General features: G+C 36.4%; 1 protein-coding gene across 1 annotated transcript in view; it reads right to left on the bottom strand.

Moving 5' to 3' along the window:
- Positions 1–25,830, bottom strand: part of LOC125653317 (uncharacterized) — an 84,973-nt gene that overhangs the window by 58,315 nt on the left and 828 nt on the right. Inside the window, exons 2-3 of the mRNA XM_048882739.2 lie at positions 22,343–22,603; positions 9,858–9,958 (exon numbers count right to left, since the gene is read on the bottom strand). Of these exons, the coding sequence (XP_048738696.2) occupies positions 9,858–9,958; positions 22,343–22,603 (362 nt within the window). The remainder of the gene's footprint in view (positions 1–9,857; positions 9,959–22,342; positions 22,604–25,830) is intronic.

The raw sequence follows: 25,830 nt of genomic DNA on the forward strand, positions 1-25,830 counted from the left end.
AATGGTTGTCATCACTTTCACAGCTAATGCCCCTTTAAAATAAGATGTAAGTGCACATGCAGTGCAGGTATCTGAATTTTAATCTAATTAGAAAAAAAAAGTGAAGAAAAAATATCTATATCTAAATAAATGGAGAGAGAGAGAGAGAGAGAGAGAGAGAGAGAGAGAGAGAGGGTTCTTTTCTTTTCTTTATTTACATGTATATCTGTTGATTACAATTCAGATACTGGGTTTGTGAGTTGAAATTAATCAAATGAGAGTGGTAAAAATTCACCTTTATATCGTATAATTTACAAATCAGGATTTTATCCAGGTACGTTATTCTGGTTTGTGGAATGCTAATTGATACTAAGTTAGAATAATCTAAGCTGTATACCAAAGTAGGTCTTCATGGGGCTTTACGGCTCTATGCATCGCAAATAGAGATCGGGTTCAATGCGTCGGGTGTGGGATTCACTCAATATTATATGCTGAGCGCGAAAGTTGATATCAACAGACGCCATGATGTGATACCGGTAAACATCTTGAACATGAATCGAGAACAGGAGTTGATGCAGATATTCTGAGGAGAATCTTCCAATCATTGAGTAAGTGATTTACTGTGTATCTTATAAACTCTTTAATATATTGTTCAAAACGAAACTGACCATCGCTCATTGTATGTTGTTGCCTCAAATCTTGCAAGTCAGTGTTTACGTTTATAAATTTACATGCTTCATTCAATTCTTTGAAATTATGTGGAATTTATTTTTTTTTTAAATTTCCTTTGTATGAGATTAGACTCCTTCTAGTTGCATTATCGTAGCCATCGCGGATTTTTTTCTTTTCTTATACATTTGGACAGTACCATATAGGCACTTAAAAAAAATGGAGAGGGAGGGGGGAAAGGTCGAAAAACAAACAAATAATTAGGCCTATTTCCGTAATAATTATGCTATTTTTTGTTTACTTTCTACTCGGGTTATACTTGCAAAACTGAATAGTTTATTCAGTAAATGGTGTTTTTTAATGAATGGTTGATTATTTTTTTTATTCAAATGCTTATGATTTGAACCCAGATGTCCAGTTAGAAAAGTTAAACTGCATTATGATCAGGGATGTGACCTCCAGAATCTCAATTTTGTCACTCCCATCAATGCATATATACGTTATTAAAATGGATTGAAGATCTTGTCTTGGCAATAAAGTTAATTTGTACGTAAAGTCTGGTCAGCATGATATTAACAGTTGTACATCAAATATTGCATTCATTAGCCCAATGGGCTATAACGCAACATTGATTATTTCTCGGCTTTGAAAATCGGTGGCCCCAGGTGTCGGGCGACGGTAATTACATGTACACACCCCTGAATGATTCCTCCTATGTAATAGACGCCTTGCAAACTTGTATATAGGACGGCCAATGGTATCTCGTAATTATTTACAGTTTTATATCTTTTCAGAATATATTTCATGATAGTCGTGAAGATACAGAAGTTGTGATGGTGTGTTGATAGGCTGTCTTCAACTTGCCATATCTGAGAGTTCCAACATGCAGGCCTGGATTAATGTGTATAAATCACTAATGAAGTTACTTAGTGTTATTTAGCTTTTAAAAAAGAATGACATTTCAATTTATACACACTTGCCAAGTGAATCTGATGAGACTGCTACATGTATTTGTGAGTAAAGGCACTCTTGTCTTAACCGAAAAACTATTTACAGTTTATCACAACAAATGGATGGGACAGTAGAGTTGCGGACAATATGTGATTGTGATGACCAAGTACTGAACAAGTGGAAGATTAGAAGAAGGTCCAGAATTCAATCATGTTTTTGATTCTAAGGCACAGACAGCATGGAGATAGTCCTATTATTCTCCCATTCATCTATGATGGAGAAACTTGTATAAATGTTTACAGTATTCTCCCTAATAAGTGCTCACAAGTCTGTATTAATTTATCAGAATATAAAGTCCTTCACAGTACTGACTTTAAAATTCATGTAGATTGTCTCCAGATTTTTCTGAGGAAAAGTGCATAGTTTACATGTGTGAATTTTGAATATATTTCATTCTTGTCTGCAAATGTTGCCGAAACCTGTTATTGATGCACAATGCACATAGTCATGTTATGCAAATAATAGACCTCCTTTTTATTTACATGTCCTTAAGATCATGTCAACTCCTTTGTCTTAATTGTATATACAATTCTAGCATTTATAGCATCATTTGTATAGCACTTGCTAGTTTAATAAGGATTTTATTTTTTAAAAACTTTCATTTGACATGATTGATCTAAATCGGCCAAAATTCACAAATCTATTTAAATCACAACCTGACCTTAGGCCAGAAAAGTGCCACAGTGGGTTGATATTTTTCTCTTGGATCTTGAAAGAAATTCTTTATGCAGCAGTTTCCAAATAAAATGTACTCTCATGGCCAGGGTGGGACTTCACCGAGAACTTTTTAACATTGCACAATGCAATATTTGTGGATTAGAAGCTGTTGCAGTTTCTTTAAGTTTTCTCTCACATCTTGTTATAATTATATTTTTGGTCGGGTTGCACAATGTGCAAACAGTTTATAAAATGGTGAATGACTGGTGGGCAAGCGACAATAGCGTCCCTGTAATAGTACCTACTTTGTGTAATCAACTCCTTTCACACCTCTCACTTGATGTTCCTCAAACTTTGTACAGTTGTTAGGGATACATTGAAGATGTGCGTGTACCTTTTTGAAAGTGATCAGACATTTTTTGAAAAATTTACTTGTAGTTAAACTTCGTCATTTTTTAAGCATTTCTTTAATCGACAGTACCTATTTTGTGTAATCAACTCCTCGTATACCTCTAATTTGACATTCCTCAAACTGTGTACAGTTGTTATGAACACATTGAAGATGTGCATGCGTCTTTTTGAAAATGATTAGACTTTTTTTTTTTTAAATTACGTGTAGTTGAACTTGGTCATTTTTTATGCATTTCTTGAATAGATGGTACCTATTTTGTGTGATCAACTCATGCACATCTAAATTGATATTCCTCAAACTTTGTACAGTAGTTATGGACACATTGAAGATGTGCATGTGTCTTTTTGAAAGTGATCAGACTTTTTTCAAAAAAATTACATTTAGTTGAACTTTGCCATTTTTTTAAAGCATTTCCTGAATAGATGGTACCTATTTTTTGTAATCAACTCCTCTTACAGCATTTATTTGACATTCTTCAGACCTTGAACAGCTGTTATGGAAGCATTGGAAATGTGCATGTGTCTTTTCGGAAGTGATCAGGCATTCTTTGAAAAATTTACATGTGCATGGTGAAGTTGAACTTAGTTATTTTTTAAGCATGGTACTTTATGTAACCAACTCAGCTTTTACTTAACATTTTCCAGACCCTGTACATTATAGATGTTATAAAAACATTGAAGATACATGTTAACATTTTAAAAATGCTTCTCTTTTTTTTTTCGTTGAAAAATTCTACCTTTAATTTGTCATTTTTCCAGTATATTTCTACTGTTGTTCCTATGATAGATAACATATTTTACAAGAACCTGGTCATTTCTGTTTTTGAATCTCTCTTTTTTTAAATTAGTATTTTTGAATATATGTTAATTACTTGATATGTCATTGTTCTTGAAATTATATTAATTGAATTATTATTGTGTTTTTGTTTTGTAATATGACAGTTTATATAGGATCCCTTAATTTCGAGCAGACAGTGTCAGAAGTGTGCCGCAAGTTTGCTGCAAACTGTGTGCCAGAAGTGTGCAGCAAGAGTGTGCCGCAAGTTTGCCGCAAACTGTGTGCCAGAGGAAAAATTTGCATACGAAAAGTATACTTGCGGCAAATATGCCGCACACTGTGCCAGAAGTGTGCAGCAAGTGTGTGCCAGAGGAAAAATTTGCATATGAAAAGTATACTTGCGGCAAATGTGCCGCAACTAGTTGCGGCAAACTTGCCGCAAATGCGCTGCAAATTTGCAGCAACTGTGTGCCAGAGGGCTTATATTTTGGTAAGGGATAACATATCGCAATCTTTGTTTACAAAACAAATAATAAACTCTCTAAAATGAGCTTCTGTGATGATGTATAACCTTAATTTTCATGTGAAATCTTTCAAACACATTAGACAGTAGATTTTGATTATTAAAAGTGAAAAACAAAATTTTGAGTAAAATAGTGAATCAGTCCCTTTAAAGTCTCTCTTGGATTTTGTGCAGCAAAAGTGAAAACACTATCAAATATCAATTAAATGCTTTTAAAAGATGGGAGGTTTTCATCACAGCGTAAGGGCACAGCTAGTGCGTTACCGGCAAGTCCGATCCACGTAGCATTTATTACAGTCAGGGGCATCTCATGTGAACAATGCGGTATACGCTATTAAGTGGGCTCATGAATGTGCAAGTTCTAACTGATCCAACGAAAAATTCATTTGTTACTTTGCTACAAGAAGCTGCAAGACAAAAAGCCAGTCAGTTTCCAGAAAAAAGAACCTATCACCAAAGATGTGTTAATTGCAATTTGTGATAAATTCATTGATGAAAGTGATTTGTTAATTGTAAGAAATATTACAATGATTTTGTTTTATTTTGCCGGTTTTCCTTAGGTTTGATGAAGTTAGCTCATTAACATTTAATGATGTGCTTGTACGTGATGATAACTTAGTGTTGTTTATTAAGAAATCCAAAACAGATCAGCACAGACAAGGGAGCGAAGTCCTTATCGCTAAAGGTTCAACATCTGCATGTCCAGTCAATATGTATTTGAGATATTTAGATCTTTTGGGTTCAATTGATGACAAGTGTTGGTGGTATATACCACAGGGTAGTGATATGCGTCTAGTGCATGTATTTGCTGCTGACTAGCATCCTTTTGCGAAAAGAGAGCCGAGTGCGTCAGCCTCTCCTGTCAGTACATAGCCTCTACATTACCAAGACTCCATTAGTGCCTCCACGTTGGCAGCACACGGATACTGGCCTCTCTCGGGACCAGGCCGAACTAATGGGGATCTGGGAGCAGCAAGGGCCCCATAGATGCAGTGTGTAGGCCCACCGGCATGTGGACACGCCCTAGCACTCATCAACCTTGCCCCAGTTATGGGAATATAGCCGGCAAGACATGATGTCGATAATCAGGGATGATTATCTGTCTAGGAGAAGGAAACCTCCGATGTAAAACCCGGATAGGTGAGATTCGCAACCAGGGATGGCAGCTTACCTAGGAGAAGGACACTCCGATGTAAAACCTGGGGGATGGCATCCAATAGTCTTAAAAAGACCGTCATCTAAGGGAAGGAAAACCCCAACAGAAAAACCACCTCAACGAGGTTGAGCGTAGGGCTAATCACCCGACCTCATAAAAAGAAGTTGATTACGGAAACTATGAACAAGTCAATAAGAAGTCGTGGGGTAAGCATAGCTATCGAGTATACTCCAAAGGATGATTTCATAACGGACAGAGATGCAAGCATGATGTCTACGGGCCAAAGCCGAAAGGAAGTTCGCGGACAGAGGGATATGCTAGCAAGCCCCAAAAACATCGTCAGGTTGGGATCATGGAACGTAAGAACTATGTACTCCACTGGAAAAACCGCACAAGTAATAGCAGAAATGAAGAGATACCACCTAGATATACTTGGAATAAGCGAATGCAGATGGACAGATTCTGGAAAAATCAGAACCCAGACAGGTGAAACTATACTGTATTCTGGAAGGAAAGATAACCATCACAGTAATGGAGTTGCTATTGCTATATCAAAGGAGAAAGCCAAGACATTATACGAATGGGCACCCATTAACGACCGCATCATAACTGCCAGGTTCTGGTCAAACTATATAAAAACAACATTAATACAAGTGTATGCACCTACCAATGATGCAGACGAGGAATCAAAAGATAATTTTTACGAACAACTACAGGGAGTCATAGACAACACTCCACGCCATGATATTATAATTCTAACTGGCGATATTAATGCAAAAGTAGGTAACAAACAGGAAGGAGAGGATGGAATTGTTGGAAAGTATGGTTTACACTCGGAAAGGAACGACAATGGAGAAAGATTTGCATCATTTTGTGCCATCAACAACTTGGCAATATCTACAACAATGTTTAAACATAAAGACATACACAAGCAGACATGGACTTCACCAAATGGTCAACACAAGAACCAGATAGACCATGTAGCAGTCAATGGGCGCTTTAAAAGATCTGTGTTGGATGTCAGAGCACACCGAGGTGCAGATGTCGGATCTGACCACAATTTAGTCATCACAAAAGTAATGCTTAAACTGCACAAAATAGGAAAGAAACCAACATCTTCAACAAGATTCGAGACATGCAAACTTAAGGTACCAGAAGTTCGGAAACAATTCCAAATAGAACTGAGGAATAGATTTAATGCACTCAGTGAAGACAACACCACAGGTCCCAATCCTGATGATATAGAGGAAAGATGGAACAACATTAAAACTGCATATAATGAAACTGCCATAAACGTACTTGGGTATAGAAAAAGGAAAAACCAGGAATGGATAAGCCAGGGCAGTTGGAAGAAGGTAGAAGAGAGGCGAGTTCTAAAGGGCAAAGTAGAAAGTGCAAGATCAGAGAGATTAAGAGCTAGACTAAAAGAAAAGTATGGGGACAAAGACAAAGAGGTAAAAAGAAGTTTTAGAAAAGGCAAACGACAATGGGTAGACGACATGGCGAATGAGGCACAAGAGGCAGCAAACATCGGAAACATGAAAACTGTATATGATGTAACCAAATTATTGTGCAACGAACGTCCAAAAACTGTTGAGACAGTAAAAAACAAGGAAGGAAATCTCTTGACTAAAGAGGAAGACATAAGAAAAAGATGGATGGAACACTTCAGCGAAGTGTTAAATAGACCAGACCCTATTGATCCTGCTGAAATACTAACAGGGGAGTCCATCGAATTAGACATAGAAACAGGTCCACCAACAGAAGATGAGATAAGGAGAGCATTGAAGGAAATGAAATTAGGCAAAGCTCCAGGTGTAGATAACATCACTGTAGAAATATTGAAATCAGACATAGAAACAACTGTCAAGGAACTACACAAACTATACAACATTGTCTGGACAACTGGAAAAGCTCCCAAAGATTGGAGAAGGGGACTTATAATAAAGTTAGCAAAGAAAGGTGACCTGACAAACTGTGGAAATTGGAGAGGAATCACACTAATAGCAACAACTGCCAAAATAATGGGGAAAATAATAATAAAAAGAATTGTACTTGATGTAGACAGACATTTGAGAATGGAACAAGCTGGATTCAGGGCAGGAAGAGGCACTACGGAACAGATATTTGTCCTACGTAATATTCTAGAACAAGCTATAGAATGGAACTCCAACCTCTATCTATGCTTCGTCGATTTTGAAAAAGCCTTCGACAGCGTACACAGGGAAACCCTTTGGAAGATCATGAAATCTTATGGAATACCAGACGTAATAATCAGTATGGTTAAATTAATGTATGAAGACAGTGAATGCGCAGTTGTTGATGGGAATGGTACAACAGAATGGTTTAATGTTAAATCTGGTGTCAAACAAGGATGCAACATGTCGGGTTTCTTGTTCCTCCTGGTAGTTGACTGGATAATGAAAAAGACAACAGCAGATAACAACTCAGGCATAAGATGGAATATGACAACAAAATTAGACGATCTAGATTTTGCAGACGACATCGCTTTATTATCCAGCAGCAAAGATCAAATACAACAAAAACTGAACTCTCTAAACAGATATGCAGCTAGAACAGGTTTAAAAATCAATACAGGAAAAACCAAAGTTATGCGTCTAAATGCTGCAAACATCACACCAATAACCATCAATGGGAACAACATAAACGATGTGGATGAGTTCATTTACCTCGGAGCAACAGTAAGCAAGACAGGAGGTACTAATGAAGATATAAGAAGAAGAATTGGCCATGCAAGAGTAGCATTCCATAAGCTACGCAAGATCTGGAGCAATAACCAACTCAACAGAAAAACAAAAATGAAGCTCTTCAGCTCAAATGTAATAGCTGTGTTATTGTATGGCAGTGAGACCTGGAAAATGACAAAAGGGGACGAAAAACTTGTAGATACCTTCCAGCACAAATGTCTTAGGAAAATCTTAAAGATCTACTGGCCAATGAAAATATCAAATGTAGCAGTTAGAGAGATAGCAGGAGTAGCAAAGATCAGCACTATGATAAAAACACGCAGATGGCAATGGATTGGACATGTGCTACGGATGGATAAAAGAACACACCCATATGTAGCCCTTAGTTGGACACCAGAAGGAAAAAGAAAGAGAGGAAGACCGAAGGAAACGTGGAGAAGAACAATAGAAAGAGAGAGGAAAGAACTAGGTTTTGGGTCATGGACAGAGGCAGCAAGATCAGCCCAGGATAGAATTAAATGGAGAGGACTTGTTCATGGCCCTATTCTCCACGAGGAGAGAAGGAATTAAGTCAGTCAGTGATGACAAGCAATTTTTCTTTAAACCAATATTTGCAGGTCTAATGATGTTTGTAAATTAATCTATAAGAACAGAAAGCTTAGTTATACAGCGGCTAGAAGCAGTATTTTGTCTTTGTTAAAGACTGTCGTTGGTGAACATGTTAATATAGGTATTCATTCTTTAAGGGCAGGTGGGGCGACTGTGGCAGCGATTTCGAACATTGATGAAAGATGTTTGAAAAGGCACAGTAGATGGAAAAGTGACACTGCCAATGATGGCTATATTGTGGATTCTTTGGGGAAACGCCTTATGGTGTCAAAATCACTGGAGATATAGGAGTTTTTCTTTCAGTCGTTGTTTTTTCACCCCTTCTTTGTATTTTCTACAGCAATCACGGCTGGCTGTCAGGCAATGTATATTAGTATTATGTTGTTTGTGTTAAAATTAGTATAGTTAATACTTATATTTTCCCGCGTTTCGTTAGTAATAGCGGGAAAATGTTGTATTGATGGTACAGTATATTGTACAGGTAGAATGGAATGATCCATTATTAGCCAATATAATGTGAGTTAGAAAAACGGGTTTTCGAGCTGCAATTCGGGTATTCACTTCTAGCCGCCGCTCGTCACGAGATAGACGAAACTGAATGTACAATTAAATCTTATGTTTTCATTCATGCCATGCAAAGGTTAAAAATTTACAAATAAGTTGTGAGGTCCGTTCACAACCCCCTGCATCCAGCGGCACTTGGCAACAGACACAGGTTTTCTAGAGTTTTTTTGCAATTTTCAACGTTTTATTTCTAGTTTTTTCCTGGCCGGCCCTGATGCTATATAGAGGGGATTTGAGGTATATTTAAAAGTATTGTTATTTATGTATTGTTCATATTCTGTATATGGAGTTGGAAGGTTATCTTAGTTTTTGTATATGGGGAAAAAAGACTTGTTTTTCAATCACGACTGGCTGTCAGGCAATGTATATTAGTGTTATGTTGTTTGCGTTAAAATGAAGTATATAGTTACGATATTTATTTCAGCTATCTGTTACATAAGATAACACCTATCTGGACTGGTTAAGTTACCTGCTGAATGGGAATCAGCTTACTGAGTATGAAGTCTAAGAAGTAAAGAATTCTTCAGATGTATGTTGCAATACATCCATTATACATATAAAACTTGTCTGGCCTGGCAGTGACCCTGACCTTGGTTATACTGACCTACTGAGTAATAGAAACATTGATGTGTATAAGCCTAAGTATGAAGTGAGGTAAAGTGTTCTCCACTTATCTATTGCACATGATGTGGGAGGCAGATTGACATGTTCTATAGCAATATATGCCCCTCCTTTTAGGGAAAAGGACATACAGGTAATGATTAGATACACATGAAATGATTGAGCACCTACTTTGCAATCCCCAGGTCTCCAAGCTTCAGAGAGAGGTCACTCATTAAAAAAATGTTTTTGGCTTTCAGATCTCGATGGAGAATCTTCTGTCCATGAAGGTACTATAAAAAAAGATATTATTTCACTCTTACTGTAATATGTAACATGTTGCTTGATCTCTATAGTAGTTCATTTCAAAGCTGCACAGCAAATTTCATATCAATGACAGTATTGTTAAACCAAGAAACATACCCCCTACTCTCACTTCACTTTACAAATATATGTTACACATCGAGTTAATACTCTTGTAAATGTGGAAACCACGACAAAAGTGACAGTGTAATTCACTGTAATTTCAGTGTAAGTCAAGGTTATTGGTGATGACTACACAGTCCTGAAACAGTAACAAGAACTCAGTAAATCATGCTACATTTAATATGCTATCTAATTACAACAAAAGGCCCATGGGCCACATCACTCACCTGAGTCACCTTGGCCCTGCCATCGTTCAGCTGCTGTGATTTTTTAATATTAAATAGATTTTTTATCAATCTTTATCGCCATGAAAAGTTTGACCCCATACTGTGGCCCTAATTTAGTCCTAAAGGATCACAACATAACTGAAAATGAATTCGCATAATAGAGATGCCTCAACACCAATTAATATGACAAGCATGACCTTGCTGTTACAGTCCCTGCATGAAACGATCTACTTTCCCACTTGAATGGTGAACGCACGGTGAGTGAATGGTGAACGCACACAGAGTGAATGGTGAGCACACGGTGAACGCAAGCAGAGCGAATGGTGAATGTAATTTGGTGTACGGTGAGCGCACGGTGAGCGCAAAATGAACGGTGAGCGCACATGCAGTGAACGCAAAATGGTCTATTGATTTGGTATATTTCGAATTTTTCCCTCGGATTGTACTTATTTTATAATCAGGTAGGGAATATAAATACTGATACATCTGTTTGTTCATTTTTGTGCAAGTACTGGATGTATATTTCTCATGAAATGATCGTAAATTTCACATCAATGCACGCAGCAATCATGCACAAACAAAAGAAAATTTCTTATGTATATTGTTTACAGTATTACATGTACAGATACATGTACAGTCAACTCTCGATAAACCGCCACCTTTTGTTCTTATGAAATTATGGCATTATAACGAATTTGGCGATGAATTGAATTACCGCCATCTTGAAGAAATAGAGTTACCGTTCTTTTATATGTAAGAGTTATCTTTTGTGCTTACTTGCATAAACCACATAAACAATGATTTGCAATACCCTGATGGGTACATTTTGGATGATGTTCTTGGTACGTAATGATTTGCTTTTTTTCATCGGAATTTTAACAGGACCCTCTTTCGTGGCAAAATCATAGCTAAATTGAAATGTGTTTCTATGATGTATAAACAACTTGACTACAGTTCATCTCCAGTAATTTTCTTGTTTATTCAATACAGCAATTACTGGGATCCTTCTGTCCAGGTGTACGCCGGAGATCGATAATGACCAATTTACTGCTTCACTGACCACGTGCACCTATGGCGGTTTATCGAGATAATTAACACAGTGAAATAGACTTTTGTAATGAAAACACTGTGGCAAATGGCGATAGCGAATTTGGCGTTTTAACGAGAGTTTTAAGTAACAGGAAAAATGTTCCTAGAAAAATGCGGCGTTATAACGAAAATGGCGATGAATTGAGTGGCGATAATTCGAGAGTTACCTGTATACATGAAAAGTAGAAACATATATACTATAATATTTACAATTCTTGACGTTTTCATAAATCATGAATATTGGTACATCATCTCGGTATACTACATTTTTTACATTTTGACTTTACATAGTCTTTCATTTCTTAATACGAGAGTACAAACACTGTATGTGAAATAAAGATAGTCTAGTAATTAGCACCAAGAATTTACAGGTGTACATGCATGGCTTCAAAATTTATGAGCGCAGTCGTTTGGAATACATGCAATTAAAAAACATCCCCGAAAGGAGTCAAGATAAATGCATTATAAACAAACAACACGGGTAGTATAGGTACCTCGTGATCACACCTGAACGCTTCTAAATAGTACAAAAGGTTTATTCCCACATAGATTTTTGCGCAATTCACTTTATTGCAAATACATATATAGTACATCGACCTGAGGAAAGAATCCCAGAATTAATAGACTTACAAAATAAATAGTGACCATGAATTTACATTGTGCAATATTTGTATATTTTTAATGCAGATAAAAATGTTTATTGTATTGAACTATAAGGATATTATATATGGGGCAGAAATGTACGATAAAAATTACATCTTTATATTAGATACAAAAGTTTCAAAGGGAAAGGATCGAGTAAAACTAAATACACATATTAACAATGTCTTTCATAAATATAGGCGTAAAATAATCTGAAATACTTGTCAAATTCGGGCACGAATGTGCATTGAAATATAGCATCGGGTTTTTTTTTTTTAAAGTAAAGGGGGGTTGGGGTGGGGGCTTAAGGAAAAAACTTGACTAGTCTAAAATTCTTGTCAAGTGAGACAAAATAAGATATAATAAATTGTGCTTTTGCCCAAACTTGAAAATGCTAAAATGATAATTCGGGGAGTGGGTGGTGGTTGAGATATTTATTAACTGAAACTGCCTCATTTTTGTACATGTACCAGTGCTCGTTCTTTGCTATATGTACATGTATTAGGGTTGAATTTATAACTGCAGGCTCTTACATTCTTCTCTCATTCAGAACTTCTCCCCCACTTTATAATCAAACAATAGTTATGTTTTGTAATAGCTAGCAAAGCTCGCATCGCAAGCTAGCTCCAATGATTACAAATTTGAGTCACATGCTTTGCTCTTCATCAGCTGAAAAATTATGAGTATTACCCGTAATGCTTCTGCAAATATGTCGCCGTCACTGCGGTATACTTCATGGACAACACCGTATATAAAACAAATAAATAGTTTGGAAAGTAACACTGTAAACAATATTAAATTTCAGACAAGTTTTCTCAAACCTTTGTACGTTTTGTTATTGATTGGTTTGAACGAAAGAAAAAGCAAACATTGCAGCTAATATGACATCACAATGCACTGTTTACATCAACAATGGGCCAAGTTATATTTCCCGCGTTTAAAATGAATAGGCATAAAGTCATGTTGCAAGATATTATATGGGTCTTCGCTCGTCTCAACGGTCACATCGTGAAACATATTAATAACAAGAGCAACGACAACATGGCATAATACGCCCGTCGATTTTGATGAAGGTATATAAACATATTTTAGTGGGATTCATATTTTAGCATTATTAGCAGTGTCCTTTGTGTGCTAATTGATTATTACATATAAAGACAGATATAAAGAAGGATAACTTTAGATTGCGCTAATTCATAAATATGCTAATATACCACACACCTTTACTTTAAACAGTTAGTGCTAAAATGAGTACACGCACAGTTTCTATTGAAATGCATCATGCATAAGATATTTAAGTCTATAAAGAAGACTTACTATATCAGATTAATAACCAAGCCAAATAATCTTGTGGTTGGAATATTAAACTTCACATGTTCTGTACAAAATTTATTTGTCCAAGTTGTAAAAGATGAGACCTAGTGCTGATCCATAGTCTGTTGTTGGGGTGGATATTGCTTGTTTATATTTCAGTTTTTTCACCATAAGGTTGTCTAAGGCGATTTTGTCAGAGCTGTTGGTACACAAATCAATATTAAAATCTCCAAGAATCCCACTCTGTGCTCCCTTTATGTATCTCCATGTAAAACATTGCAGAGGTGTTTGACTTTCACTGTTGGAGGTTTGTACACAGCAACAACTACAATGTCTGGTTGATTGGTTAATTTGAAAAGAGCGACTTCTATATCATTGGCATTAAGATTAAGACACCCGTCAAATGGTGATGCAGAATACACTGCCAGTCCATGAAATGGCCGTGTTGAAGAAGACCCAGGTTTAGAGTCTTGTCTGTATTGATAGTAACCATGTAAATCTGTATGGCATAATTCATCTTGTGAACAAAGTCTTGTCTCTGAGAAGCAGACAACTGATGCAGTTTTGATATTGATGTCTCCAGAAACATCCTGTAAATGTTTGTTGAGTGATCTATAGTTGAGACAAATGATCTTAAATGCACAGGTATTGTATCCAGGGGTGTTTGCTGCATACATGTTTGGTTTGTCCGTAGACGATTCATTTCTTACTTAACCTCTAGAGACAGATATTTTGTCCTCTTGCAAATTGAAAATATGAAGTCCATCCTTGCTAGTTAACCTATTAAGTGCAATATAGTGTAGATGGTACACTTTACGTTTGGTTGTCATGCAGGTCCACAACTGCTGTTTCCAGTGTGTCACCTTGAGACCTGTGAATAGTTTTTGCATGCGCAGGTCAGAGTGGAAATTGCAAGCGTTGCTCATTCACTTGTCTTTTATGTCCAGCTGGATACTGTTTCACAATGGGTTCAATAGGTGCATGTTTATGCTTTATCAATCCCTCTTCTAAATAATGGTCTTTTACTGTTACGAAGGGCTGCACCGATATCTTTTTCATGGAATTGTACCAACAGTTTTCAACATGGAACGGTTTTGCTGAAAGGAATGTCGATCATCTTTATGATGCAAGAAGCCCCATTGATAAGACCATCACTTGTGTCTAAATTGACTGTCAAATTATGCCATATACCTTCACATACTTCTAGGACATTATGAAGTTGTTTCGTCTGAGAATTGGCCCTAAAGTTGTGTAGTATCTTATCTTTCATTGATGGTGGAGATGAACCCACAACCATGTCCTTGGCAGTTATGGTAAACTTGGGTTTGTCTACTTGCAAAATTATGGTGTTATTGAATGAATTGACATGTTCATTGGTAGCAAACAAATGAGGAGCATTAGAAGGGTAATTACCATTCTCAGAGAATACCAGCTGCTTTTTCAATGTTACTATGTCTGCAGAAGTATGGTTGCCCTCTCTCAATCTATTTAGCAATTCTGCAAATTCCTTGTTGTCTGCCTGACGCAAGATTTTGGTCAACTCTTACCACGGTGAATAGGTCTGTCCAAAGGTGGGTACCCACTTCCTGGCTGGGTAAAAATATAACTGTCCATAACTGGCTTTAATTGAAACAGGTCTCCAGCTGTAATGATTGAAATTCCTCCAAATGGTTTCGGGCTTTGCATGACTTCCATTAACCTTTGGTTTATAAAGTTGAACATTTTGAAGCCAACCATGGAAATTTCATCAATGAAAATAAGCTTCACAGCACCAATTTCATTTCTGAGTGTGTTTAGGTACCCAGATGTTAAAGGCTTATATTGAAGACCGGCTGGGATTTTTAATCCAGAATGAATTGGTGTGCCCTTGATATGATAAGCAGCTTTACCTGTTGGGGCTAGAAGTAAGACTTTCCTGGTGGTGAAATCTTCTCCTGATCTAGTATTTAGGAACTTTAGAGCTGTTTGATAGAGAGCTTTTGTAACAAAGCTTTTGCCAACTCCTGCTCCACCACTCAAAAACCTATAAAAGGGTTCTTCTGGTGATGTCTTAATTAGACCAATGGTGTACACACAAATTCAATTTGCCGGGGAGTTAGGAGACACATGTGTGCTATGTACTCTTCATCACACATCTCATTGTAAGAAAGAAGGTCTTCCTCTATCTGAGAGACTGGTAAACCCATTTCCCAAGCAATGTCTAGCTCTTCAATCCCAGCATCGACTATTGTTGGTTGATTTTGAATGTCTTCATTCTCAATTTGTTGATTTTCTGGAGCCAGTTGGTCCCAAGCTTCATCCAGTTGTTGATTCTGTTGAAGATATTGCTCTGCCATGTCAACAGCATCTGTATAAGGTTCATACTTTTTTTGGCAGCCATTGATTTCTTCTCTAATAGTATTGTATTTGTCAGCATATGATTCATTATCTGTTTTTAAACAACTTTCATCTCTCCATGGGTGATACAGCATTATCAATTCGCGGTAATATTTTTCAGAATCAACGTCTGGATTGAAATGTACAGGCCAAAGTATATGTCCATGTTTCCTACGCCTGTACTGTACTTGTTGTGTCATCTCATCCTTGTCATCATTTTGAGTCTGGTCATCATTTACACAAGATGTAGGTTCTTGCAAAAGATTCTGATCTAATATGTACTTGTTCTTTGTGAATGTGAAGTTGTAGATATTCTCTGGTAAAATGAAATGAATTCAGCTAATGTTATATTTTCCATCGATTTTGGTCTTTCTGAATAACGTGAAATATCATTGCTGCACTCAATATTGTCATCTTCATCATCCATTTGATCCAATACTTGTTGTGATTTCAACAGCATCACTCTCTCTGATGGAGGGCTTGTATTTACAACAAGAGGACCATGGGCTACATCGCTCACCTGAGTCACCTTGGCTCATATCTAAAGATTTTTCCTATATATTCGCATGTAAAACTTTGATCCCTATTATAGCCCCAATTTACTCCCAGGGACCATGATTTTTACAAACTTGAATCTGCACCATGTCAGGAAGCTTTCATGTAAACAAACTTTTCTGGCCCAGTGATTTTTCAGAAGATTTTTAATGATTTTCCCTACTTATTTGTATGTAAAATTTTGACCCACTACTTTGGCCCCATCTTACCCCTGGGGACCATGATTTTTACAAACTTGAATCTGCACTATGTCAGGAAGCTTTCGTGCAAATCTAAATTTCTTCGGTCCTTTAATGGTTCTTAAGGAGAAAATTTAAAAAAAAAAAAATTATTTATTAGTTATGTACAACTTTGATCCCCTATTGTGGTCCCATCCTAGCCTCAGGGGTCACGAGTTTAACCTGAATCTGCACTATATCAGAAAGCTTTCATGTTAATCTCAGCTTTTCTGCCTCAGTGGTTCTTGAGAAAAAGATTTTCCCTACATATTTGTGTGTAAAACTTTGATCCCCTATTGTCGCCTCAACTTACCCCCGGGAGCCATGAGTTTAACAAACTTGAATCTGCACTATGTCAGGAAGCTTTCATGTAAATTTCCGCTGAGTTTCACAAACTTGAATCTGCACTATGTCAGGAAGCTTTCATGTAAATTTCCGCAGTAGTTTTTGAGAAGAAGATTTTTAAAGATTTTCCCTATATATTTGTATGTAAAACTTTGATCCCGTATTATGGCCCCATCCTAGACCTTGGGGGACATGATTTTCACAAACTTGAATCTGTACTATGTCAGGAAGCTTTCATGAAATATCAGCTTTTCTGGCTTAGTGGTTCTTGAAAAGAAGATTTTTAAAGATTTTCCCTATATATTTGTATGTAAAACGTTGATCCCTATTGTTGCCTCAACTTACCCCCGGGGACCATGATTTGAACAAACGTGAATCTGCACTATGTCAGGAAGCTTCCATGTAAATATCAGCTTTTCTGGCTAAGTGGTACTTGAGAAGAAGATTTTAAAGATTTTTCCTATATATTTGTATGTAAAACTTTGATCCCCTATTGTGGCCCCATCCTACCCCTGGGGCCATGATTTGAACAAACTTGAATCTGCACTATGTCAGGAAGTTTTCATGTAAATATCAGCTCTTCTGGCCCAGTGGTTCTTGAGAAGAAGATTTTTAAATGACCCCACCATTTTTTGCCTTTAAAATCTTGTCTTATCTGCTTCAGCCTCTTTTTGTCTATAGCTTGAATCAGATCTTAGTTTTTTCTCTCTTTATCTGTTTGTTTCATTCTGTGCACATTATCTTTGAACATTCTTTGTCCTTTGATCAGTCTCAGGATTTGGGTTTACAAGTTCTGAAGAATATCTGTACACAGCATTACTTTTTTCAATAGAAAAACCAGAGAAATACCCATTATATAGGCATTAAAATATATGTGATCTAAGTTTGCTTTGGCAGAATTTCACAGAAGACAATTCTATGTTGTTCAGGAGAGAAACAGTGTTTGCAACTGCTTAAGGTCCACAGTCCACCAAATATCCTTGTGAGTTTGGAACTATATACTTTATATTTGAGACTGTTACATATCCAGACTTTAATGCTGCATATGACACATTCAGCTGCGGATGTACTTGACATAAATGTCCTTCATTTCTGAGAGATTCAATTACATAAATGTGTGGTGGCAGCTGGCAGGAGATAAGGTAATGACCTTGCACATAGTGAATCTGGATTCCAAACACATCTTTTGGTATCGTGTCCACATCAGTTAACTGTTTAGAGGCACATTTGTGGCATAAAGGTAAGAAAGTGTCAAAAGACCATGCTCAGCATGACACTGTGTTTTTAATCTCACACTGATGTAGTCCATAAGATTAATTGGAACTTCTCCACAAAGTATGTCAGTATAATGTACATTCCTAAAATGTTCATCATGAGGACCAAGAGATGTCTCCGAATTATTACTGTGAGTAGTTTCTGAGTTATTTCCCTTTGGAATACAAAGCACATGATTTTGAACTGCAGGAAAATCACTGTTTTCTCTTGAAGAATCTGAATAGTCAATACAGCAGTATGTGGTTGTTTCTCTTGAAGAATCTGAATAGTCAATACAGCAGTATGTGGTTGTTTCTCTTGAAGAATCTGAATAGTCAATACAACAGTATGTGGTTGTTTCTCTTGAAGAATCTGAATAGTCAATACAGCAGTATGTGGTTGTTTCTCTTGAAGAATCTGAATAGTCAATACAGCAGTATGTGGTTGTTTCTCTTGAAGAATCTGAATAGTCAATACAACAGTATGTGGTTGTTTCTCTTGAAGAATCTGAATAGTCAATACAACAGTATGTGGTTGTTTCTCTTGAAGAATCTGAATAGTCAATACAGCAGTATGTGGTTGTTTCTCTTGAAGAATCTGAATAGTCAATACAACAGTATGTGGTTGTTTCTCTTGAAGAATCTGAATAGTCAATACAACAGTATGTGGTTGTTTCTCTTGAAGAATCTGAATAGTCAATACAGCAGTATGTGGTTGTTTCTCTTGAAGAATCTGAATAGTCAATACAGCAGTATGTGGTTGTTGTAGTTTCTATATGACACTTCTCACCACTTTCACATCTGTCTTCATTTTGCATTGAAAAGTCATTTTGTCTCTGGGGCATCCTTTTTTGCCTTGCAGCTCCCTTCTTCTTCCTTTGTCTTGTGAAACGGATTTGTTTCTTTGTCCTTGGCATAGTGGGAAGCATACAGTTTCTCCTTTGCTGTCTCTAGTATCTAAAATTTAATTCAATTTCAACAACAAAATACAAATACTTCAGTTTATGCTGTCCAAACACACTACAATTTGTTATTTTGTTACACGAGTATGTGAATGTAGGTGAAAATTGTTTGCTGTAGCATTAGATTGATAAAAATGAAGAAGAAAAATATTTGAAATCTACGAATTCCAATTTGTCGTCTACCCTGTCTGATTTTCCACAGACAACCTCAGCATTTTTGTAGATTACAAGATACGTATATATATCTACTATACTAATACAGCAAACAGTAATAACCATAGAGTGATGATGCAGCATAACAATAAATTTATTACCGGTACATTATTTGGTCCCTTTAAAACATACCCAGGTCTTCTTGGACACATAATGTATTTAGCTTTGTATCAAAGTATTAATCATAATCCTCCAATTGTGTCAATCATCTCAAGCAAGTTCTCTTCAAGATGAAAATTTGATTAAAATCCAGTAAATGTCAACAGTATAAGTTAAGAAATGGAAAATTGAATGAATGATATTTCATGATCTTCTTTAATCCAAGCAATAAAGTGTAGAATCTTTCTACACATATTCTACACATACACATAAAGTTCAAACTTTAATATAGTTCTTGCTGTACAACAGATGAGGCGTATCTTCAAAAACAGGGACATTTGCTACAAATGATGGTTTAAGAGGACTTCTGAGATGTTTGAGACGATTCAGGAGATGTTGATCTGTGTCTGCTAGTTCCAATGATTCATCAAGCGGAAATGACACATCAAAAACATCTTCATACTCTTGCAATCTTCCTGCAAGTGTCTTCACTTTCTCTTTTAATGATTTGCTTTCTGCTTTGAGTTTGAATTTTTCGGCTGTGAGAGTCTTGATGTTCTGCTGATGAGTAGAATTTGGGCTTTGTATATCAGTACGGATAGCTTGTGTTATGTACTTAATTTGTATATCAGTACGGATAGCTTGTGTTATGTACTTAATTTGTATATCAGTACGGATAGCTTGTGTTATGTACTTTGTATATCAGTACGGATAGCTTGTGTTATGTACTTAATTTGTATATCAGTACGGATAGCTTGTGTTATGTACTTAATTTGTATATCAGTACGGATAGCTTGTGTTATGTACTTTGTATATCAGTACGGATAGCTTGTGTTATGTACTTTGTATATCAGTAGGATAGCTTGTGTTATGTACTTAATTTGTATATCAGTACGGATAGCTTGTGTTATGTACTTAATTTGTATATCAGTACAGATAGCTTGTGTTATGTACTTTGTATATCAGTAGGATAGCTTGTGTTATGTACTTAATTTGTATATCAGTACGGATAGCTTGTGTTATGTACTTAATTTGTATATCAGTACAGATAACTTGTGTTATGTACTTTGTATATCAGTAGGATAGCTTGTGTTATGTACTTAATTTGTATATCAGTACGGATAGCTTGTGTTATGTACTTTGTATATCAGTACGGATAGCTTGTGTTATGTACTTTGTATATCAGTACGGATGGCTTGTGTTATGTACTTTGTATATCAGTACGGATGGCTTGTGTTATGTACTTTGTATATCAGTACGGATGGCTTGTGTTATGTACTTTGTATATCAGTACGGATGGCTTGTGTTATGTACTTTGTATATCAGTACGGATGGCTTGTGTTATGTACTTTGTATATCAGTACGGATGGCTTGTGTTATGTACTTTGTATATCAGTACGGATGGCTTGTGTTATGTACTTTGTATATCAGTACGGATAGCTTGTGTTATGTACTTTGTATTTCAGTACGGATGGCTTGTGTTATGTACTTTGTATATCAGTACGGATGGCTTGTGTTATGTACTTTGTATATCAGTACGGATAGCTTGTGTTATGTACTTTGTATATCAGTACGGATAGCTTGTGTTATGTACTTTGTATATCAGTACGGATGGCTTGTGTTATGTACTTAATTTGTATATCAGTACGGATAGCTTGTGTTATGTACTTTGTATATCAGTAGGATAGCTTGTGTTATGTACTTTGTATATCAGTACGGATGGCTTGTGTTATGTACAGTAAAATATCTCTATCTCGAAGACTGAGGGACCTCGAAAAAACTTTGAGATATCCGGGGGTTCGAGATATCCAAAATCGATCTTGAATATTTTTTTTTGAAGGAGGATATTTGATGCATAGTATGAGATTTGCATTATAAATAACAACCCCGTTGACTTTTCTTATAGTTTAATGCAAGGTGATAAATTGATATGGCGGAATTTCAAAGACAAACATTTCGGGTTTTTAAAAGCAAGCAAAGCTCGCGACACGATGAGCTCGCTCCAATGATTACACATATAAGTCGCTCTTTATCAGTTGAAAAAAAGATGAGTATCACCCATAATGCTTCTGGAAAAATGTCACCGTCACTGCGGTATACTTCATTGACAATCCCGTAATTAAAATAATTAGATTGTTTAGAAAGTACCATAATGTAAAACTTATACAGTACCAATTTTGATGCACCAGATGCGCATTTCAACAAATAATGTCTCTTCAGTGATGCTCAACCGAAATGTTTGAAATCCGATATGGATAGTATGGATAAACGTTTTTAAATTCCAGACAAGATTTCTCATAGCTTCAAACGTTTTGTGTTTGCTTGGTTTGAAAGAAGAAGAAAATTGCAGCTAATATGACGTTACAATGCACCTGTTTACATCCACCGCGATATATTTCCCACGTTAAATAAAGAGGCAGATAAAATGTCTATAAGTCATGTTGCAAGATGTTAATGAGCTTTGCTCGTTTCAACGGTCACACCGTACAACATATTATATATAAACATCCCATTGAAGATTTTAAAAGATTTTTCCTATATACCAGTATGCAAAATTTTTATCCCCTATTGTGGTCCCACCCTACCCCCAGGGACCATGATTTTAACCAACTTGAATTTGCACTACAACAGGAAGCTTTATTGCAAATTTCCACTTTTCTAGCCCAGTAGTTCTTTGGAAGAAGATTTTTGAGTGACCCGACTCTATTTTTGCCTTTTTGTGATTATCTCCCCTTTGAATGTGGCATGTCCCTCCATTTGAATAAACTGTAATCCCTTCACTCAAGGATGATTTGTACCAAGTTTGATTGAAAATTGCCGTATGGTTCTAGAGAAGAAGATGAAAATGTGAAACATTTATGGACAGATGGACAGACAAATGGTAATCAGGAAAGCTCACTTGAGCAGAATGATCTCGACCTGGAAATATGACCAATAAATAAAATTAGAGACTTTTACCTGCAGACCATATGCTATCTGGTAGATCCAGTGACATACACGAACTTCAGGCAGACTTCTCCCATTCCTATTTCTTATATAGACTTCAAGGTCACCCCCATCACAATACTCTGTTACTATATTCAAACACTCATCATCTTCAAACGACTCAATATAATTGAGGATGTGTTCATGTCGGACTTTAGCCAGGAGTTCTGCCTCCCTCAGGGCTTGTGTCCTCTCTGACTCCTGACCCTGGAAGTTTATTCTCTTTACGGCATACTGCAAAGAAAGAATATCCTTACTCAAATTGACATAAGTATAGAGACTCATGTAATCTCCCAATGTAACGTTGCATGCAATGTGATATCATAAGTCTGGGGTTGTCAAAAGTTAGTCGCTACATTCGACATGGAGATCAGCGACACTGACTTTTTAGAGTTTCAAAATGATTTGAATGACATTACATTATCTCATGAATGCATGGTAATGGATAATAAAAAAAGTGCAGAGGGGCATAATAAGTATTTCACGGACTTTAGCTACATACATTACGTGCTTTTTATAGTTGCGAATCATTACCATTGTAGTACAGAATCATTACATGTGTTTATATTAATGTTTGAGTGGCGGATTGAGAGCCCCCTTGTTTGCCACAAAGAACAAGGTACGATTGTATACATAAAAAGGCCCAAAAATTTTCTCTCTATAAAATGTGTCTGGAATTAACCTTAATCAGCATTTTAAGAAAGTAAAATATATGCCAGGTATACTATGTCAACAAAAGCAGAATGATATTCCTAAATGGATAGCATTATGACATCATGAATAAGACATTTCCTGCCTTTTTCTCAAAATAAGCCTGAAAACTGTCAAATGTCATACAGATTATTGCTTAGGAAAAGATGTGCGCATTTGTCGAGCAAAATCAAAATGATATATATTGTGTATTATTTTAAGATTAAAAACATGCTTGAATATGAATTTGCTCGACGCATGCGCTGTATGTTTTCTGAAAGAAAAACCACCTGAATTTGTGGATATTTTCATTGAAAATGGCATTTTTGCAATTTTATGCCAACTTCAAGCTCTCGTCATATGACACAAATCATTTTGCTGATCAAACTGAGCAAATTTTGGGTTTGCTAATCTATTTCTTATTTGAATGTCAGGGTTTGAGCTCCAAGTGAAATCATCAATATTTTGGGCCATTAGACTACTTCTTTATCTACTGGCATATATAGATGATAAGGTTGAAAACATTAAAACCCTACACAGATTCAGAACATATTGAAATCAAAAATGATGTGAGTAAAACTCCAGATTTGGCACCCAATATGTCTATGTATTTTGGCAAATACATTTCTGAAATCCTGGACCCGCCACTGTGTGTATCAATTGAACATATCAATTATGCTTAAGTTATTTTTATGTTGCATTTCTTATGTTTTCATCACATTGATTAATGTTACAAAATTGTTGCTTTTCTATGTTCATAGTTTGGAAGTTGTAGTACGGTTCCATGGAAGTTATTGTACAGCTAAGCTCTGCCCCTTGGAAGTTATTGTACGTTGGATTTCTGCCAAAGGTTTTCTGTCTGATTTAAAGTATGGCTAAGATCAAAGGAAAAAGTACCGAACCATGACACAATCAATAGTTATGAGGTAAACCATATTGTTGACACATATTATGATGGAGCATCAACATTAAAGGACTTTGTCAAAGCATCCAAAAAAGAATCCCAGATTCGTATCCAAACGCAACATATGTCCACTGCCATATGCACTGTTTGAACCTTCATGCATCTTCTGAACAAACAATCAGAAACATGATTGATGATGGCAGTGTAGGATATTGCCTTATCGTTTTCTTGTCAACCTTTGAAAATTTTGATTCCTCCTGGTTTGTAATCATTGTTTACACAACTCAAAAAGTGCTGCATGTAACACGTCAAGTTCACCATTTGTTCACTGTAAATTCAACATGCGTAAGCTGTAGAGCCTTGATTATGATGATTATGATAACAAGAGGGTGTATGATGTATCAGAAACCATAACCTTACAACCTTTCGGAGCTCCTCTAGGCTTGAGATTGAGTTATAATCGAAGCATACGCTTTCAAGAATGTTTTCCATGCTGTACAGGCATGTATCATCGTTTTTCAAAGTTTTTAATTGGGGGGGGGGGGGGGGGGGGCAGCCAGAAGAGAAATTGGTTTGGTTTGTCAAAAATTCTTGACAACCAAAATCAAAAAGCATGAGGGGGGGGGGGGGGGTATTGGGTCTTCTGTAACTGCCTCAACCCCCTCCCCCCTTCCGAGTCTTCATTTTCTTAAATCATGGGGAGGAGGAATGTTTTTTATTTATATAACTTTCAAGCTTACATACATTCTTCTCATTACTACAACTGTTACAAGATAGCTACGCATAGTCATATGTCCCCCACTGCCGCATAAAAAGTTGAAGCACAAAAGTCCCATAACTTGGTGCAATATGATTAATTACTTATGGCACGTGACTAACAATCCTACAAAACTTGAGCAAAATCAGTTCTACAAAACTTGAGCAAAATCAGCAATCACAAGCCAAGTCGAAAGTAATAAGAAAAATAATGACAAATATACCCGAAATGATATTTAACAATTCACAGGCATACAGCATCATTTGGGGGGGGGGGGGGGGGGGGGGAGGCTTGTGATCGCTGATACTTGAGAATGCAGTTACTACTAAGCCTAAAGGAGTTCCAAAAGGTTATAGTATACATTTCTGATATACCACATGCCCCAGATTGTCATATTAAGGCACTAAGCTTACAAATGTTGAATTTACAGTAAACAAGCATTGAATTAAAGTGTTACATGTGGCACTTTTTTTCAAGTTGCATAAACATTGATTATAAACCAGGAGAATTCAATCTTAAAAGTCAATAGAACAAACAAGAGGTACTATAAGAATACCCCCCCCCCCCCCCAGCTTTGTGACCCCAATCTAATCTCCAAAAGGGTGTTGTTGTTAATAGGTATTTATCTCTTTCGTGAGTGTAGAAAAGAAAGGGCATGACAAAACCTTGGGTAGTCTCTTCTCTAGGAATGCACTTGACCTTTGACCCCAAAGTTGATAGGGAACATCTTTGTCCCATGGGTAGTCCATATAGTATAATTTCTTAATTCTCCTTCAATGTAGAAATCAAAAATATACTTCCCAAAAAATTGACATTTCTCCAAATCTCAGGTGTAAAACTCTTTAAGTACTACAACTGTCAAGTTACATTTAGCGAGTGTTGGTCAAATGGGTAGTTAAAACCGGGCCAGGTCAATTTCGTAATCCAATTTCTAAGTTTTCTTTGTTGATATATTATTGTTTGTTTACAAACTTACAGAACATATTCTTAGTGATACACGTAGTCTTGGACACAAAATTTAGGACATATTATTACCTATGAATAAAGAATGCAATGATTGTATAAAAGCAGGTTTGGTAAAATGGGGTGTTGCTAAAATGCGGAATAGAA

The sequence above is a fragment of the Ostrea edulis genome, chromosome 7 (assembly GCF_947568905.1).
Source record: "Ostrea edulis chromosome 7, xbOstEdul1.1, whole genome shotgun sequence".
Lineage (NCBI taxonomy): Eukaryota > Metazoa > Mollusca > Bivalvia > Ostreida > Ostreidae > Ostrea > Ostrea edulis.